Genomic DNA, 18520 nt, shown 5'->3' on the forward strand with positions numbered 1-18520 from the left:
ATCCTTGCTGGAGTGCTTATTGGTATCATCCAGTAAAAATGAAACTGGCTCTGTATCACGCAGACTGCTTCTGGGGAAGTTTTAAACAGCATAGCACTGGGTATGTAGATGTAATGAACTGGGCTTGTTTTTTACCACTGTGGTTGTTGGGACTTGTGGAGGACAAGTTTTAATTGCGAAGGTGGTGAAGATATCCTGGGATTTCTGTCTATGTTACAGGGCACCGACTCATGTTGAAATAAGCTAAAAGTGTGCTATAACTGATGGGAACTTTATTGTGAATTTTCCTAGGGCAAAGGAAAGATGATGATGTGTGTGTTTCACATTATTTCTTACTCTCTTTTGCATGTAAGAAACGAGTTGGCTTTTGCATTGAAGCCACAGCTAGGCAAGCACTTCTTTTGATGTCGGCTTTTGCCCAAGCTGCTATTCACTCCTCTACCTCTGCCTCTCTCAGGTGTGCTTATACCAGTGCTTGTGTGAATGTTGAATTGCTGAGACTGGGGATCTGCTTCATGCTGATGTAATCTTCCTTCCCCAGGATGCTTTTAAGTTGTTTTCCCTCCATAGTTTACTGTGCAGCCCCATAAACAGGGGTACCAGCATGTCTGAGTGGGTCCTATGTGCAAGGAAGGGAGGTTCTCCCAGCCAGCATTGCCTCTAAAATGGGATCCTTCTGAAACTGCACTTTTATTAGCATGAGTTTTCCAGCATGTGCTGTTGTACGGAAACCTTCTTAAAAGGTCAGTCTTGTGGCAGCAGGAGGAATGTCTGAAAAGATTTGGAAATAGAGTGTGTTTAGAATATAAAGAGTCAGAGCCTGTAACATATCTTCCTTCCCTGTGATGTGTAGCAGCATGGTCACTAAATATTAATGGTGGCTTCTTTTCCCTTTTTTTTCAGCTTCTCAGCAAAGTTGCCTCCAAATGGGAAGGCCTTACATTTTCACCCATCAGTTTTGCATTTTGGAATGCAGTAAGTTTCTTAAATTATGGTTATTTTGATTAATAACAAAGTGGGGAGGAACAACTGTACTGGGCTACATTTGGGTAAAGAGCATTAGCTGAGATCATGCCATCCTCTGAGAAAAATAGTAACTAATTGCCAGAGTTGGAACTATGTTTCTTGCCTTGCGATACTTTATAAATGAAAATCAATATCGTTCCAGGAAGGAGGAAAAGGGAATAAGGAACCATGACACATTCTCGGCACATTTCAGATGAAGTGTCAAACCAGCTGGTTGTTAATTTTTAGAAAAATTGCCTTCCTAGTAGAGGAGGAGCTTGTTGCTTCCTTTAACTTCTGAAAACAAAATCCTGAAAGTCACAGGCAAGACATACTGGTGGAATACTTGAGATTTTACTTTTTTTACTTCTTCTCTAAGAAGACCTTAAAAATTATTCTTAAAGGATAATCAGCCTTTGATCTATCAGTAACTGAAAAGAAACACTGAAAAGAAACACGGTCGCCTTGTGAGTTGAAGGAATGTTTCAGAGGATGCACAGAATGAATGTATAAGATGCTGAGTTTTAGAATATATTAGCTAAAGCAAAAGCCTTATAAGAGTCATTGCTTTAGCTGACAAAACGAGACTTCTGTTATTTAAACTTTTCTGTTCAAAACTTTGCGCCTCATAAGGGTTGTTTTCTTTCTCCAAGTGACTCAAATGAGTTTTGGCTAAGCACACCTCTCAGGTCTCAGTGTTATTTATTTGTCTTTGTATACTAAAGGGCAAAATTTGTTTGGCATGTTTCCAAAGAATAGCTACAACTAGGAAATTGTTGCATATCAACATGTTTTAGACTGATTTGTGTTGTTGCTTTTTTGTGCATTGCCTGTGCTTACAAAGTGAATAATTTCTTTCTCTTTTTTTTTTATCCCCCCCTTTTAGATTACTGGGGTTACCCAGAGCTAAAATGCTGCATGCCTACAACCCTAGTAGAGATAGAGAAGTTGTAGTGAATTCAGTGTTTACAGCTACTAGACAGTTTCATGTGTCTCCTGCTCATAGCCGGGTGAGTGTTGATGTACTTTTGGAAACTATGTAATGGCCAAGTGCCAAGCCTTCGTGCTTCCTTTGGCCTAAGCTTTTCATTCTGCGTTTTTTCTTCGTGCTTTTTTGTAGGACCTCCAACTTTTTTTCTGTTTTGCTAGCATTTTTTTTTTTTTTGCTCGTTTCTACTTAGACTGGGAAGGGAGAAGACATCCAAAACCTACAGTAGGAAATGTGTTTTACAGTAACAGAGAAAGAAGAATTTTTCAGTGTTGAAGAGGCTGTTTAAATCTCCTTCTGCTCTGTGCAGCATTATGCAGTAATCCACAGGCATGTGGGTGTTCTACAGCCTTGAATTTCCAGCCTTTTGAATGGTCTTGCGTATTCCTCAAAAAAATCTGCAGTTAAATGTTTTATGCATTTTGTATCGCAATTACCAGCATAATTGCCTTATGATCTAAGACCATTATTTTAACTCTGAATTTTTTTAACAATGTATAACAATATAATGCATGTTAAGAATGAATCACTGTGATCTCTGTTTGATGAAGCCCAGATTTTATCCTTTGCTCATGTGCAAGGGGTTTTTATTATGCCTTCATCTGATTTGTGTTTTTACTATGGCTGAACGGGTATTACTGTGCAGACATAAACGTCAGGGTGCTTTGAGTTAGACCTATTTGGTTACTAATTGTGTTGCCCAAGTTCAGCTTTGACTCATTTGACTATATATCACAGCGGGGATTGATTCACTTTGTAATAGGTGTCTGTATGCAGGGAATTGTTTTTGTGCACGCAGAGGCTGTTGGTGCTGCGTGATTAACTTCTCGTGCAAAAAGTAGTCTTGACTGATAAGGCCTGAGCTAGCCGAGAAACTCCAGCCGTAATGATATGGCCAGTTGCTGCGTGGTCTCGGGTCTTCTCCGTAGTAAGAGTCGAGAGTTGTGGAGAGATGAAACTTCTCAGGGCTGAGGTTCTGCTAAGCGGGATCTACAGACAGTGTTGTACATGTGGCAATGTCTCTTGGGCTGTGCGACTGAATGGTGGGTGTCGTGATCAACCAAGCGAGCAAGCTTCTTTGTGGTCCCTGCAGGTAATTCCAGCGATGGGAAAAATTTCTTTCAGAGTACTCTTCCTGCCAACAGAAGAAGGCAGTATTGAAAGCTCATTATTTATAAATACCTCATCTCATGGAGTACTTTCGTATCAGGTAAGTACTCTAATATTTAGCTTGAGTTTTGGATTTACTTGTGCTTTAAAAAGTAATTTTCATACATCTTGGGCTTAGAGACTTTCAGAGTTCATCGGGAGTAATGTTTCCAGTTCATCCTTTTACCAGATCTTGCTAGTCTCATGATCCCTCTTACATGTATATGGTTAAAATGACTACTGTTAGTGGGGCTGCTTGCGGAAGGAAAACTAAGCGTATTTGTATGTGCGTACTTACAAGATCATGGTCCTGTCACCACTAGTTGGTTTCATATAATACTGCAGTCTAGACTGCACTGTGCTGGAATGCATTTGTCGTGAAAAACCTATTTAGGAAATGTTTTAGGTGATTTTCAGCTACTCTGCAGGATTTTATGTAAACACATTGGGGATATGGCACAGAGTGAGAGGTTTAGGCCCTTAAAACATTAACATCTTAGTAACGGTTGTGTGTTAAAGCTGTCTACTGTCTGATTAACTACTGAAGTCAAGTTAGTCTTAAGCTTTTTTTATTTTTACAAGGGACATTATATATTCCAAATTCTTTACTTCTATTAATTTGTTAAAGAAAAATCTGACTGAATTCAGTGATTTAAAAACAATGCCAGCTTTAATCAACCATCCAGCTATTCCATTCCCATACTTTGTACTGTGCTATAAAACAAAGCCCCTTGAATGGAAGCATAGGTAAGTTCCATTGAAATACATGCTTTTTAATACTAATGTTGCATTTATCTAGTATTTATTAGAGGTAATGCCGCATTTGGCAGGAACTCTTCATCAAGGATGAGGGAAGAGTGCATTATATAGAGTAATTGACCTTTTCTTTTTGACATGTCTCCTCTCATTGCACTCACTCCTGACCCCTTGATTTATTGCCTGGTCAGCTCAGCCAGGGGCTTTTATCAGTAAGTTGTAGGGAAGCAGTTGTCAGTGCCACCAAAAAATCAGTTTATCTCCTGTTCGGACTACTGCTAAAATCAGTAACAGACTGGTTTTCACGGACAGTTTCACCAGCCACCTGAACCAGAGGAAGTAGCTGCCCATGATTTCAGCTTGCATTAGGTTTAAGAGTTTCAAAATTGGGCATAACTTGAGTGGTTGATACACAGTTCCAGTGCTCTTGAGAGCCCCAAAGCCTTGAAATGTGTTTGATATTTCTAATGCGTCTATGCAAGAGTATGTACAGAAGATTAACCCAAATGGAGAAGAGGTAGCATTATAGTAAAATGTACTTGTAAATGCCTCCATAAAAAAAAAAAAAAGGAGCATATTCCTTTTGATCTGGTATTTTCTATCTGTAGTCAGAGATCTTCAGTGAACATAGAATGCATTGTATGGTCCTCTTAATTAAAAGCACGTGGTTTTTTCTATTTAAAAAAAATAATCTTTACATACAAGTGAAAAACTTCAAGGCATTTTTCTTAACCTCTAATGATTTTTTCCCCCCATTATCTTGCATCTCATTGTCATAAACTAATCTTGGTGGAGCTGAATATGAATGCAGTGAAAACATGGAACTTGCAAATCTTATAGTGCTCTGAAAACTGCAGACTTTAAAAAACAAAATTGTCAAAAATTATTTTACTCAATTTTTAAGGCAAAGTCATTGAATTCAATATGCAATTGGACTAGTGACAAAGTTTTTCCAGAAATTACTGCACTGCCAAATGGTGATACGTGTATTGTAATTGCCTGAAGAATAGTAAGAGAGTTTAGATACTTTCTTTTTCAGATAATCTGATGCTGTGCTAGTGAGTGCTTTGTTTTGTTTTTGTAATAGTACCTGAATGAATGAAGATGCTGAGGTGCCATTTATACATGTAGTTACTTTCCAGACTGGAACTTTATATCTATAAATTGTCTTTTAAAAGAATTTAACGTGAAAAACCAATCTGTTTCTTGGGGAGATTGTTATGATTAGCAAAATAGTTTTGCATGTTATTGCGATAACTGAAATACTAGATGTTGATGTAATGACTGTTTTTTTAACGCCAGGTTTTTGGAATGGGAACTCTGACGTCTTCTCCAGAAGAACCTAGAGTGCAGCTAGCAAATGCCTACTTACTGCTTCCACACATTCAGAACATCCAGGCGTCACACACACTGGTACAGTATACATTTCAAATGGAGATGAAGCATAAATCTTCTTAGGCATAAAAGGTTTTTGTGCTCAGGTTGTTGGGATGCAAGGAACGTTAAAAAAAGTCCAAGTGCCAGTGACTGCAGGAGAGAGGTCGCAAGATACAGGGCTACTGTGATCAGCTGGTGTTCTGGTTTTATGAGGCAGTCTTTGCCATTTAAGCTATTCCCATGTATTCTCATTCACGCTCCTATGGTGTGCTGTCCCCTCAGTTGTGCCGACAAAACTTTGTGAGGCCTTTGTGAGGGGGAAACTGTTTTTGATTTTTTCTGTTTTTATACTTCAGACCAGTTCCCCATGCCAGTTCGCCGCAGGGCTGCACCAACAGTTTGCCACAGTTAAAAAGCATGGTGTGCTGCATGGATGAGAATAAGAACTGGGAGTCAGGCTGGAATATCACCTCCTGCCCATATCACTGCTGAAGTTACCACCTTTGCTTACCTCATCTTGACTAAAGCAGGGAGGTGTGGAGGATGCAGCCAGGTCGATTTACAAAGCATAACTGTTTCAATTGAAAGCAGCTTTAATGATTTCTCTCATTTGGTTGCAGTTGCAGGTATTTTCATAGTCTTCCAGGCCATACAGAACGTTTCAAGTGAATAACTAACTGGGAAAATTGATCTTTCAAATTTCCTTTTGTATTGTACACAGATGTAGTTTTTTCAAAAACATATTTAGAATATCTTAGCACATAACAGAATTTAATCTTTTATCTAAATGTAAGCCATGTAGATAGCCTTCATGCCTTCCTCTGTTCTACCCGAGAAAAATTCTCAGCTCAGATTGTATTTTTCAGTCTGCTGCTGCATACCTCTACCCAAGGATAATGCACAATTGCCTTCTCTTCCTTTCTTTTCCTCTATACCAGTCTCTTTCCTGTAGTCACATGGATGTGCTTGCTTCTGGGCGTTAACAGACTCTTATGAAGGAACCGAAAATCTTCAGGTTTTGTAATTTGGGGTGCTAGGGGTAGAACAGAGACAGGTTTTTTGGATGCTGTTCATGACTTGTTCTGCATCTTCGCATCTAGCTCAATAGGTTGTTGACAGGTACGATCTGAAGTTTGGATGCAGACTGCTGCTTTGTTCTGTCCCATTCCCGAGTAGAAAAGTTTTGGGGAGCATTTGACATTTTCCTTACTGCATAGTGAGGAACATTTTCCTATGCTTTATTTCTCTAGGGTACAAGCTTGAGGTTGTATTTGGCAGTGCAGTATGGTACCACCTGGCACCAGTCTTGTTGCAGGACAGGAGTTGTGAGAGAGTGTTGGCTCAGTTCTCCTAGCTTTGGATGTAATTTTCCTGTGCCTGGCTGTAATTAAAGGAGTTACTCTTCAGTTCACTGAATGTCACTGTTTTCGACAGAAATGCTGTGGCAGTGGGACGGGCTCCTCAGCTGTTGAAGGTGGTAGACAAGATCTAAATACTGAAGAGGGTCTTATGGCTTCAGTTTGGTTTCTTTTTAGAAAAACGTTGTTCTACAGATAGCTGTCCTCTCCAGAAGTGCCTCCTTCAATTTACCCTACTAATATTCCGATCTAGATCCCATAAAAATTGGTATGATTCTGGTTTGTCCAGTTTATATTTTAGGCTCAGAAGCTGTGGAAGGGAGTGAGGTCTATGAGGTTTGAGTGAATGACTACACATGTGCAAACTTAAGTATGCATAACTATTAAACATGCAGTGGAGATTTGTAGTGAAAAAGCATTTAAACCAACCAGTTCATACTCCCTTAATGGTGCATATTTGTTTTCCCCTGCTTATTTTTAACTGAAGTACAATACCAGCGTAAGTTCAAGGTAACGGAAGCCTCATTTACACATCCCTTGTCATCTTGGGATGAATGAGTTATAACCTTGGGCAACAAAGCCTAGTTCAATACGCTAGTGGTATCCCTGCCTCTGAAGTCTACTGATACTGCTTGGAAACCTGTGAGAAAGCTCACCAAGTGCTGCATGGTAGGTCTCTTTTTTGCCTCTATTGTCTCCTGTTTTAGAGGTGGTTGTGTTTAAGCTGTCTGGTAGTAGTGACATCCTTGATTGTCAAGGCCAGGAGGGTAACGTGATTTAGTCCCATCATGTGCTTGGTAAAATGGCTTCTCAGAACTGCTGGAGGCATTGTTGCCATAACCCCGAATACTTGTTCTTACTCCTTTGATGGTTGGAAACCTACACCTGACTTCCATTTTGAATTGCTTTATGGCCGATTTGTACTTGTTTCTTAAGATAGTGCATTTAGTTTATATAACTCCCGCTCCTCCTGATGCTTATACCCAGAAGCATTTGTAGGAGGCATCACATCTTTCAGCTTTCACTTTGCCAGGCTGAACAGTCCGTGCTCTGTAGTATCTTCTCCAGTGGTGGGCTGTCCATTTCTTAACCAACCTGACAACCCCTTTCTCCAATTTGTGAAAATTTCCTTTGAAGGTGAATGCCCAGAATTGTACATAGGGATACAGGTGAAATTTTGCCTCTACAGGATATTTGTGTTGGAAATACGATTTATCCCTGGGGATTATAGATGAAAGTTTACCTCTACAGTAGTATTTCCATTGGAAATGCAGTATGCGACAGGTTTGTGTTTGCATTTTTTGTGGAAAACGAACTTCCATTGATTTTTGTGGGTTGGTTTCATCCTTTAATAGGCAAAGGTACACAGGCCTTTCTTTTTTTCTCCATCATTCCCCCAGGATTTTTTAGCAGAAAATCTTGTGATTAATAAGAAAAGAAAAAGAAAGACAAAGTTGCTTTTTCTACTGTTGAATTTCACCCTCTTTCTGTTACTCCTTTCAAAGTTTCAGCTTTTGAAAGGCTCAGGATTGGCGTGCTCTAGCACCCAGGGTTTCTGGGCTCCTGGCTCACTCGTCGGGAGGAAAGAAGAGGCTGTGTCCAACACTGTGAATTCATAGTATGTCCACGTGGCCATTCAGCAGCGGCTAGTTACAACTAAGCCGTAACAGATGGTGGAACCCATATAGGTCATCTTTGTTTATCCAGCTTCTGGATGTAGTCTTTGCTCCAGTTGCCTTTTTTCTTGGCATTGTTTAATATTTGGATGGCACTAACAGGGCAGCTACATCACTGCTGTGTTGTGTGCAAAATGCTGCACAAACACACTGGAAATGTCAATGGAGGAACAACCTGCAGGGCGGAATGTCTTATCGTAGGAGACACGGGCATCGCTTTGCTGACTTCCCAGAGGTGTTTGGAGTTTATGAACCATCGACATGGGAAATACTGCAAGTACTGGCAGGAACCCAAGACTTCTTAAGCTATGGTTTGTGCCGGGGGACAGAGGATCAGAGAAGCAAATGTGTGCCAGTGTGGTGCTTGGGTGTGGAAAAGGAAGGTAGTAAGACGGTAGAGTTTCCTTGGTGTGCCATCCTGATAACTGCCTGCAAAAAACTGATGAAACTCTGCTGAATCATTATTACAGCAACAGCTTATTAACAGCATTCAGAGTGGAAGTAGCTCTTTAGGGCCAGGGACTGTCCAGGACAGAAACTTTGAAGTATCAACCTGCATGAAGAAGGGGAGGCTGGTTCAGTGTTTGGGTTTTATTTTAAATTATACTGCAGCCAAACTCCAGAAAGTGCTTTGAACCCTACATTCCTGGTAATGATGCAAGAATATCTCTGTGAAAATCTTGTATAGAGCCGTGTCTGATTGACAGGGCACCTAAGGCAGAATGAGGGATTCTCCCCCTAAACGTGACCTCGCGTGTGTGGTTGCTTAGTGGCTGTTGAGCTCGCCTGTGCCACCCGTCTTGTTGATGCTCTGTCTCTCTTTTGGTGAACTATTTCCTAAGTAATCACCTAACTGTACTGTCCTCCCAGCGAGAATCCTGGACTTTCTCCAGGAGAGTGGGACTCCTTGCAGGTCAGATGATTCAGGTTTTTCGGGTTTTTTGAGAGAGGCCTTGTTTCTTTAAAATTTAAATGTAAGAACTTATCAAAACTGGTAAGAATTTCATCCGTGTGGCTTCTGTCACAGTTCTCTATTCAGTTCATATAGGATTTATGGGTGCTGAGTGTGTGTGTACATGCAAGTATGTCTGCATGCGTACCTAATACAAAACAGAGGCAGCAGGTAACGAAGTGGCAGCAGTTGTACTGCTCTGCAGCACTCTTGCTAACTTTTCCCCGTGTGCTGTGCCTCTCCTTTTCACTTCTCCTCTGGTGCAAACATACGCTGCATAACTCGGCTCTCTGCTCTGATTCATAGGCAGTGATATTTACAGTGCAAACGGAGTGCTTGCTTTTCACGGAGATGTGGATGTGGTCCTGGGTTTGTCTTTTTGCAAACTCTGCTTCTGACAGTGTTTTCGTTCCCAGATGGTTTATCTTCTCTTTATGGTTAACGCAGCCGTCCTGCCAGTGTTGTAAGATAGTAGGCATGACAGCTATGCATCTATTGTCTGCCTTAGATAAATGAAAACCCTTTTCCTTTTCTGAAGATAGCTTCACAGAGAGAAATAAAGAATCCCCATAGGAAACAGATCAACATCAAACACAACCCAATAACACTTTTTCCCTCTGTCTGTGTTACTTTAGCAGCTTCAATTTTAAGGTGACAGCAGTTTCCCATGTAGAGGTATGCCAGGTCAAGAAGTTAAAAAGTTGGAAAAATATGATTTAGCTGATTTTTTTTTTTTTTTTAATAGGGGTGTGGGGTCTTAAACTACTTTAAACTACAAGAGCATTGAATAAGGCCCAACAACTTCTTATTTAGGACCATGAAAGCAGTAGTGTTCTCAAGAACCACTGAGAAGTCTAAGCATGGAGGTTTATCTGACCAGAAAAGCGACCCCCAAAAATGTTCTTTATATAATCTTACTGCCTCATTAAAACTCCACTAGCAGTCATGGCCATGAGAGGTTAGTAAGTGGTGCATTTTTTGGAATATTTTTTTTTTTGTTTCTGCTCTCAAAATTTGATGAGGACAAAAATATTTGTAAAAAAGAAAGGATGTGGCGTGGCAGGGGATCACGTCCCTGGAGAGCTGTGCTGGGGACAGGGTTTGGGTCACCGCTAACCACCTTTGCAGAGGTTACATCGCCCTCTTGTGTGAAGCCCCAGTCATTTCGGTATGAAATCCTGTTGAATCGGGAATGCAGAATGTATGTTGGCTTTCATTTTGGATTTGCTTTTATAAAATTGGACTCCACGAAGTGCCATGTGTGTGGTAAATCTACACTCTGCTCAGATGCACCCTGCCCCCTTCTGCCTCTCCCAGGGAGATACGGAATAGAGTGTTGGATACTTAAAAAACTTTTCTTCACAGTTTTGCTTTTCAGCATCAAATAACTGAAATTCTTTAAAGTCAGTTGCGTTGACACCTCCAGAAACTTGAACCTGCAAATACCCTACTCAGATATTTAGTTCAGTATTGCAAGAGAAACTCGGGGGGGGGGGAGTGTTCCACATCAGTCTCAAAATAACCAGGTAATTTTGGTGTAATTAAGGCACTGATAGAGTGACAGGTCTGTCAGGTCTGTCATTCTGAATTTTTTTATTATTTTCTTTTTAATTTAGAATCGAGATATATTGGCTGGGCAGTTTTTGCAAGTAATTTGGCAGTCAGAATTTCCAGATAGCTTTCATGAACTATGCTTGGCTTTGTTGGCACTGTTGTGCCTTCAGATTTATGACTGCTTTACAAGCTGGCACAATCAATGTCATCTTTTCTTTTCCTTTTCCAATCAATAAAAAGGCGAAAGAAGTATTTTCTGTCTGTCCATTTTGGCATGAAACCTACATAGCAGACCATGTCCAAGAAGCATTATGTTCTTGGCCTAGCAAATGTATTTCAGTATCCAATCAGCAAAGAAAATATACAGAAAACAAGGAAAGAAGCTTTTATATTATACAAAAAATTCTCTGTTGAATACACTTTATTGATACATGAAAGTTTGTAAGAGTTGCTTATGTTGATGCTGTATAAATATTTAATAATCATGTATAGTAATAGTTTGATAAGTAAGTAGATATTGATGGAATTCCGGAGAATTGGAGATAGATTGCTGGCCTACTGTACAGAATAATTGTATTTTTAAAAATTTCCTTATGTTGCTGAGTCAAGCGTATGCAGAAACGGTCCTATTACCTTTATAAACTGTGGTGTATGAATCAGATTTATATGATAACATCTTTTGAAGCAATGTACTTGAAGTTTTCTGCACTTTTCTTTCTTGCAGGCAGAAACTATGAACGCCAGCCTTTTACGTGTTCATCTTGAATGCAGTTTACCTAACGACGCATATCAGCAAGTTAAGGTATGTTTTATTATAATTTTATATCTATTTAAATCTTCTTATTTTAATCCAAGTTTAGTGGGGCACTTCCCAGAGCTCTAGAAGTTTTAACAACAATGCAGTTTCCAGTGTCTCAGTTTAGAGGGGAATTGTGCTTTTAGCTATGCTTTTATAAAAGCGTACCCTGTGATATAAATTGTCACATGCTTCACGCTATAACTTTTAGGACAGGGGGGAGATAGAAAAAGACACCCAACACTCCTCCAAAAAACCACAAACCCAACTCAACAGGCTAAGCATTTTAATGTGTAAGTGTTGTGTTATTTAGATGGAGTACAAAAGTGATTATGTTCCTGCAATTTGCTTTCTCCGGAAACTTTTTCCAGGTTTCTGGCTCACCCTGCCAAAGGAGCGGGGAGGCTAAAGTCGGGGCTGTTTGGGCTGTGTGCTCAGGAGCCTCTGAAGGTGGCCGTGGTGTTGGGCAGAGCTGAGGAAGGGCAAGCTCGTTAGCAGAGGAGCCCCATCCAAAAGCTCAGGACATTAAGTCACCACCTCCTTCTCCTGGGCAGTACCATCCCAATCTCCTCTTCCCCTCTGTCCTCAAATGCCCTCACACAGTAAATAGGTGTTGGTTCACAGCGCCAGTGGTACTCCATGGGGTATTTTGTTGGATCAGATACCCAGGCCCACGCTGTGGTTTGCGGCACCTTTCTTTCATCAAGTGTGACGAGGCCCAGACTCCACAGCTGTTCTTCTGTACGTTACACGTCACAGTGACCCTGTGCTGGTTTACCGCCATGTTTGATTCATGCCTCGGTGAACCAGACTGGGCTTGAGATGCACCTGAACATTTGAGATGGCACGTCATGCAGCTGCCCGCTTTGATGGGAACTTCCCAAGGACACCCCATCCCTGTGCTCCCATCTCCACAGCATCCTCCTCTCCTGCTCCTGGCAGCCATTTCAAGCGCTGAGGGTTTCTTTGATGCTGTGTGAGCGGTGAACTGGCATATCCCATTCCCAGAGACTCTTCCCCACTCCCGCTGTGCCTCCTTGCGGCACTTCAGAGGAGCTGAAGGTGTTTCGCTGCCGCTTCACGAGAGCACTTCACGTGCCAGGGGTAGAGGCTTTCCTCCTCCTCCTCCTCCTAAGCAAATTAGTCCTCTTGGTAGGGCATCAGAGCCTGAGTTTAGTGACCTTCATGGTGTGATGCAGGAGAAATTTATGTTACTCCCTGTTGATTGTCTAGTTTTGTTTTGCTTTGTCAACTTTAATTTTTTGCGACATGGTGTCTGTGTCTTTGTAGTTGCTAAGACTCAGCTGTCTTTAACAGCAGCCACTACTTAGAGAAGGAAATAAGATCCTATTTGTATTTATCTAAAGTATTCTAGCCAGGCGACAGTGTTTTCTATTAAGAATTGTACATGTATGTTTGTTTTTTTAAAATTACTTCAGTGAGAAATGGAGACAAAAAACACAGGATTTGGAAAAATTAACTATAAACAGACCAGTGAACATGAACTGTCTTCCTACCATTAAGACACATGCATCAGTCTGTTTATGGCACATTTTATTGAAGGCAGAGGATTTAACAAAGGAAACTGTTTTGCAGTCCCTGAGGTGAGACTGACTAAGACAGTTTATAAATTTGCATTCTTTCAAGGTTCAGTGTCCTTTTTAGTTGTTTTTCGTCTTTGTTTTTGCTGTGCTGTCTGTACCTGCACTGTCTTTGGTTTCTACTGAGATTTTAGCAGAGGTCCTAATTACTCCTGTTTTGCCAGCACTTTGGTGCTGGAAACCTTGTCTGTTAGATAATACCTTTGATTAACTTCTCAAGATGCCTTACTGTAATGTATTTTTTTTCTGTTCCCTCCCCCACCACACACACACCCCCCGTATCCCCTTGTCTTGCTCCAGAGTTGCTGTTTTATGTCTGATGACCCAATGCTGCTAGAAATGAGCTTAACGGTAAGAATGGAAAATGCCCAACAAGATTTTGTGGAGCACAGACAATACTTACTGGAGAATCTTTTTGTAGCTTATGTAGCAATGGAAAAAATGAAGACCTCGGGTAAGTCCAAAATATGACTGTTAATTGTAATAGAATTTGGTTTTATACATAAGTTGTAATTTGATGTGCTAAATGGAATCAAATTCAGTGACAGCTAATTTTTGCAAGTAAGGGAAAACAAATCAGTTTAGTTAGACACAGCTTGTCAGCCACTTTGTTTAGGGCAGAGTTACTGTAAGCACGCTCATCTTTATAAAGATAATGATTGTAAAGTTGTAAACTGCATCTGTTTCATTCTTTAGTCCCCCAGGCTTATGCATCTACTGAAATAGTATGGAAAGATGTCATGGTCCTTCCATTTCTACAACTGCATTTCTGGTTTCCCATTAATTAAATTAACCATGATAGCACTATGAAGGCAGAATGGTTTGTAAAGTACTGGGGATAGTGGCCGTTGTGGGAAGTAGGGTAATGAGGTAATACAGATACGCGCATCGTTTGTTCTTGTCAGCTAGAATTCTACAGGCAAAACAATCAACTCCGTGCAGTTTCTTTATGCTACATTTATTGGGTGAACAAATCCTCTAAATCCAGGGGATTTAAAATTATTTATAGAGCTTTGCAGTCTGTTTGAATAGCTTTTTTTAGACATTTCTGCCAGTTTTACTTTCTGATTGAAGAAGAAGGAACTGCTTAAGAATCGAGATTAAAATAATATTTTTTAACACACTAGTAAAAAAAAAAAATTGATCTTTCAAGAAGTTCCATTCAAGATCTAGTAACAAAACAATATATGCTGTTCCCCCAAGCCTGTTCTGTGATGTGATATTTACACAGAGCTGAAACTGAAATGCCCACTGTAAACCTAGTTTCCCCACTGGTGAGATGCCAGTGCTTTGTTATGTTGAGTTGTGGACATACGTTTATTCTGATGCTGGTAGAGAATTGTTCACATCTGTCGTGGCAAGGGTGCTTGCTGTTAACACTTCCGATGGTTAAAATACTAGAAGTATGCTTTTAAGGCTGTTCTCTATTAAATATAATGCAATTATAAGTCCTCACTGGGTTAGAGGTTGGTTGTATAAGCCCTTTGGACTTGCTGTCAGTGGGAAGTTCCATGTCTTGCTCCATCAGTACCGGTGGTGGCTTTACCATATCAAACAACAATGCTTGCTTGCCTTCCGTTTGCATAATTAAATGAGAGACGTGGTCTGGAGGGAAAGATCTAACAAAAGGGAATACGGTGCTGGGTTAGTTTCAGCGTGCAGCACATGTGTTAGCACCTGGAGTGGGACAGCAGGTAGGCAAGATCTGCGCAGGGGAACTAGCCAGCTGGAAAGGGTGAGGAGGAGTATGTGCTTTAAACAGCTGTGGGTATGTGGAGCATCTGCTCACTCAGAACCAACATTTTGTACCCTGTTTTGGAAACTGGCACTCATAGTCTTGCTTTCAAGCAGCTGAGCAAAGCACGCTCATTATTGGAAGTTGTGCCTGGTGAATTGGGAGACTGTCCTTTTATCTCAGCCTGCATCTACTGATGTAATTCAAGTATAAGCAAGGGCAAGAACGCAGGTCATCTTCCTTCATGGAAGTGTAATAACCACCCTGGTATAATAGTCATCTCTTGTTCTGTCCTGCTGCTCTTCTTTTGGTCCTCTACATCTTGGTAGTGTCCTGTGGACGGGAGCATAGCTTTGCCAGTGGTGAAGGATGGTTACCCAATATAGCTGTACCACCTTATCAGCAAGCGAAAGCTGAGTTATACCCATCCCTGTTGCTCTGGACAATAGGTTACTACCCTATCAGGTGATAGGACCATTCCTGTTTTAAGCCCAAAAGGTGTTAAGCACCGAATCCAGCTTCGCATTGTCTCCTGAGAATGCTTGCTGTTCAAAAAGCAGGTGAGCCAGGATCTTGCGTAGCTGCGTGTCTATATAGAACAGTTTTTACTGGACACTCTCATGCTATTGATAGGTTGGCCCTCAGACTGAGTAAGTTACGGCAGTGTCAGATGTTCTTCTTTCCTTCAGCTGTGCCTCCTGTCTCCCTGCCCATTGGAAAGGAGCGAGTTTTGCTCCACTTTGGATTTAGGAGATAATGAAGGAAGATTCCTGTTGATACATGCCTTCATGTTTGTGGCCAAAAATCTCATTGAGTGGATTTTTAGTCCTTTATGAAACGATTGCCAGCTCAAGATGTGAATAGTTCCTCCTTTTTATAAGGGTAGCTGTCACACAGAGATTTTAAAATTTAAATTGGGATTGCTTCTCATGAGTATCTGACAAAACAAGAGTGCTTCCATCCTTGGTGAACTTACCTTAGTGTTCATTCTTTTGGACAGGTGATTCCTCAGTAGATGTGTACGTCATGCATTCTGGGAACAGTCTTGTGCATATACAGGTAATGGTGGGTTTCAGGAAGTCCTATTTTAGGGTGTTGAATTTGACTGGGGTATTAATTAGCCCCCTGGCTTACTCTCTAATAGCAGCTTGGTTTTGCTGGTGGCAAATGTCATGCATCTACATGTTTAAAATGTGCCCAAAAGTCTAATAGATCTTTTAGACAACGAGTTGTAGTTCAGTGATGGATTTTTTTTTTAAGACATCAGAGCTGTTAACTTGAATAGAAATCCGTGGGTTGATGTAGAACATGTAAGAAAATGGCAGATACTGGCTTGCACATTTGACAAGAAGATACACTAATATAGGAGCTACAATAATAACGGTAGTACTGCTACAAGGATCATTGTGTCTTGTCTTCATGCAGGAAATACGGCAGTTGTCACAAAAAGACACATCACCTGTGGAGTTTGAGCCAGTACTGCTATCTTCGTCATCTACTAACTTTACAAAAGTTGCTTCTATTTCTTGTAAAGGTACAGGATATGCATACTTATAGATACTATGATTAAACTGGATTTGATTATAAAAGGGTAGCTTTTTTCAGCAGATAGGGACTCAAAAGATCTCAAAAATCAACTTGTCTGAACTTTTTTGAGAAGGAGGATGAATTCTTTCTGCTAATTGTTTCCTCTGTTTTTGTGTATATATGCTTCCTCTTAATGCTGATCGAAGCTATACATATTTCAAAAAGGGGAAGAAAACATTTGCTAAAACGTTAGCTGATTTTACAATAAGCATAATTATTGAGTATGCTTTTTCAACATCCTTTTATAATTTGTGGTTATTTTTCTGTTTCCAATATATTTTCTAAAGGGGTATTGTGCTTGGGTGGTCATTTTCTATGACATTTCTTGGCAGGATCATTGAAGAGACTTGCCTGAGACCAAGCGTGTTTGTGGAAGAGCAAAGATTAACATTGAAGCGTTCCTGACTCCAGCCTCTTTCCTATTCTGACCACTAGACTGCAGTGCATAGACTTTAAACATTTATGAAACAAGCTGCTTTCCTAATGACGTTGGAACTTGTTTTCCCTAGCAAAAAAAGGCAAATAAGAATAAAGGACTATGTTTTCAGTGATTCTTTTTTTCAGAACAGTTTTTCTTTTATTAAAAGGAGGCAGTGTGCACTGATAAGTAAGAATGCTGTGCCAGTGACACGTGGTTAAAATTGGTGAGGTTGCTCTTTGCAGCCTTCTTGTGCCTGTGTTTTTTGAAAGTGCATAGCATTCATAAATTCTTCTTAAAGCAAGGTTTGGAACCTCTGAAAATTAGGACATAAGCAATTAGTTGCTTTGCTCACCCATGTGAGAATTGGACCAGCAAATGTTCCCGTTTGTAGGGTTCTTCCAAATCCTCACATTAAAATCATTGCGCACGTGCTTTCGTTCTGGGTGATGTTGTATTCTCCTGTGTGTCTGTTCTTTGCGTAGCTGCATCCTGTGATAGTGGAAGCCCTTACATTGACAAGAAAAAGAAGAATATATTGGAAGGCACTACAACACTAAAAGCCTGTCTTTCCTGTCCTGTGATGGAAGGGTAGGTTGACAATGGATTTTTGTTTGTTTGTTAATGTTCACTGATACTATAAGAAGAATATTGTACCCTAGTTTAAGAGATGAGGTTAGCTTGCTTTGTCACTGAGCGATTCCAAAGACAGTGAAGAGGCTTCTTCCTATTATTGCTGTGTTGTTTGCCAAAACAGACCTGTGACATTGCAAGCAATACTTCTGTATTTTATCCAGGAATAATTTCAGGAGCCAGTAAAAAGATATGCCTTAGCAGCTTATAGCATATAAATTTTGCTTAGGGTCTGTGATAAACTTTCCACTATCCTTGTTAATCCAATGCAGCAGTAGGATAGTTGTAGGAAAAATGTGAAGTCCTTTCTTCAGTCTCCTTTTGCCAATTTCATCCAAACTACCATATCACAAAGTAGCAGGCAGTGTTGTACTATAGCATAGCAAGAAGGTAGAGTGATTACCTGCCTACCTTTTTTACATTGTTCTTGTCAAGTTTTGCTCTGATACTGTATGTAAGTATTCCAAAGAAAATTTTGTTCTTTCTCCTTAAAACCTTAAAGGAGCCTCATTATGCAAGAACACTACAGTTATCTTCTCTTGTGTGGACTGCTTATGTGGGCTCAAGGACAACTGCAGGTGTATTTATTTTTCTTCTGTATTTACTTACAGGTATTTTGACATAGATCCTTCTGCAGCATTGTTTCATATAGAACCACATCATAATACTTCAGGATTTTGGTCCATATGGTTTACAAACAATTTTGACTTCAGCATTGAACTGAGTGAAGTCTTCATAGCCAGAGAAACAAAGAATATTTTAAAGGTAAGCTTTATTTCTGCTTCATACAGTGTTTTGTCTTTGATTTAAGGAGATGGTCCTTTGACATAAGAAATAGATTCTTTGAAGATCTCGATGTTCTCAGAGCTGGTTGAAATCAGATAAAAATAAAGGTATATGTATGCCTGTAACTGTTAATCCTGACAAACTTACTC

The 18520-nt window shown here is 40.3% G+C and overlaps 1 protein-coding gene across 1 annotated transcript in view; it reads left to right on the forward strand.

Annotated features, from left to right (window-relative positions):
• Positions 1-910: 910 nt before the first annotated feature.
• Positions 911-18520, forward strand: part of KIAA0922 (KIAA0922 ortholog) — a 47380-nt gene continuing 29770 nt past the window's right edge. The window contains exons 1-11 of the mRNA XM_009893694.1: positions 911-975; positions 1892-2015; positions 3087-3203; positions 5201-5316; position 6526; positions 11540-11617; positions 13513-13666; positions 15948-16006; positions 16373-16481; positions 17438-17543; positions 18197-18350. Of these exons, the coding sequence (XP_009891996.1) occupies positions 971-975; positions 1892-2015; positions 3087-3203; positions 5201-5316; position 6526; positions 11540-11617; positions 13513-13666; positions 15948-16006; positions 16373-16481; positions 17438-17543; positions 18197-18350 (1023 nt within the window). The 5' untranslated portion in view covers positions 911-970. The remainder of the gene's footprint in view (positions 976-1891; positions 2016-3086; positions 3204-5200; positions 5317-6525; positions 6527-11539; positions 11618-13512; positions 13667-15947; positions 16007-16372; positions 16482-17437; positions 17544-18196; positions 18351-18520) is intronic.

This window comes from Charadrius vociferus, unplaced genomic scaffold (genome assembly GCF_000708025.1).
Source record: "Charadrius vociferus isolate BGI_N301 unplaced genomic scaffold, ASM70802v2 scaffold59, whole genome shotgun sequence".
In the NCBI taxonomy this organism is placed as follows: Eukaryota; Metazoa; Chordata; class Aves; order Charadriiformes; family Charadriidae; genus Charadrius; species Charadrius vociferus.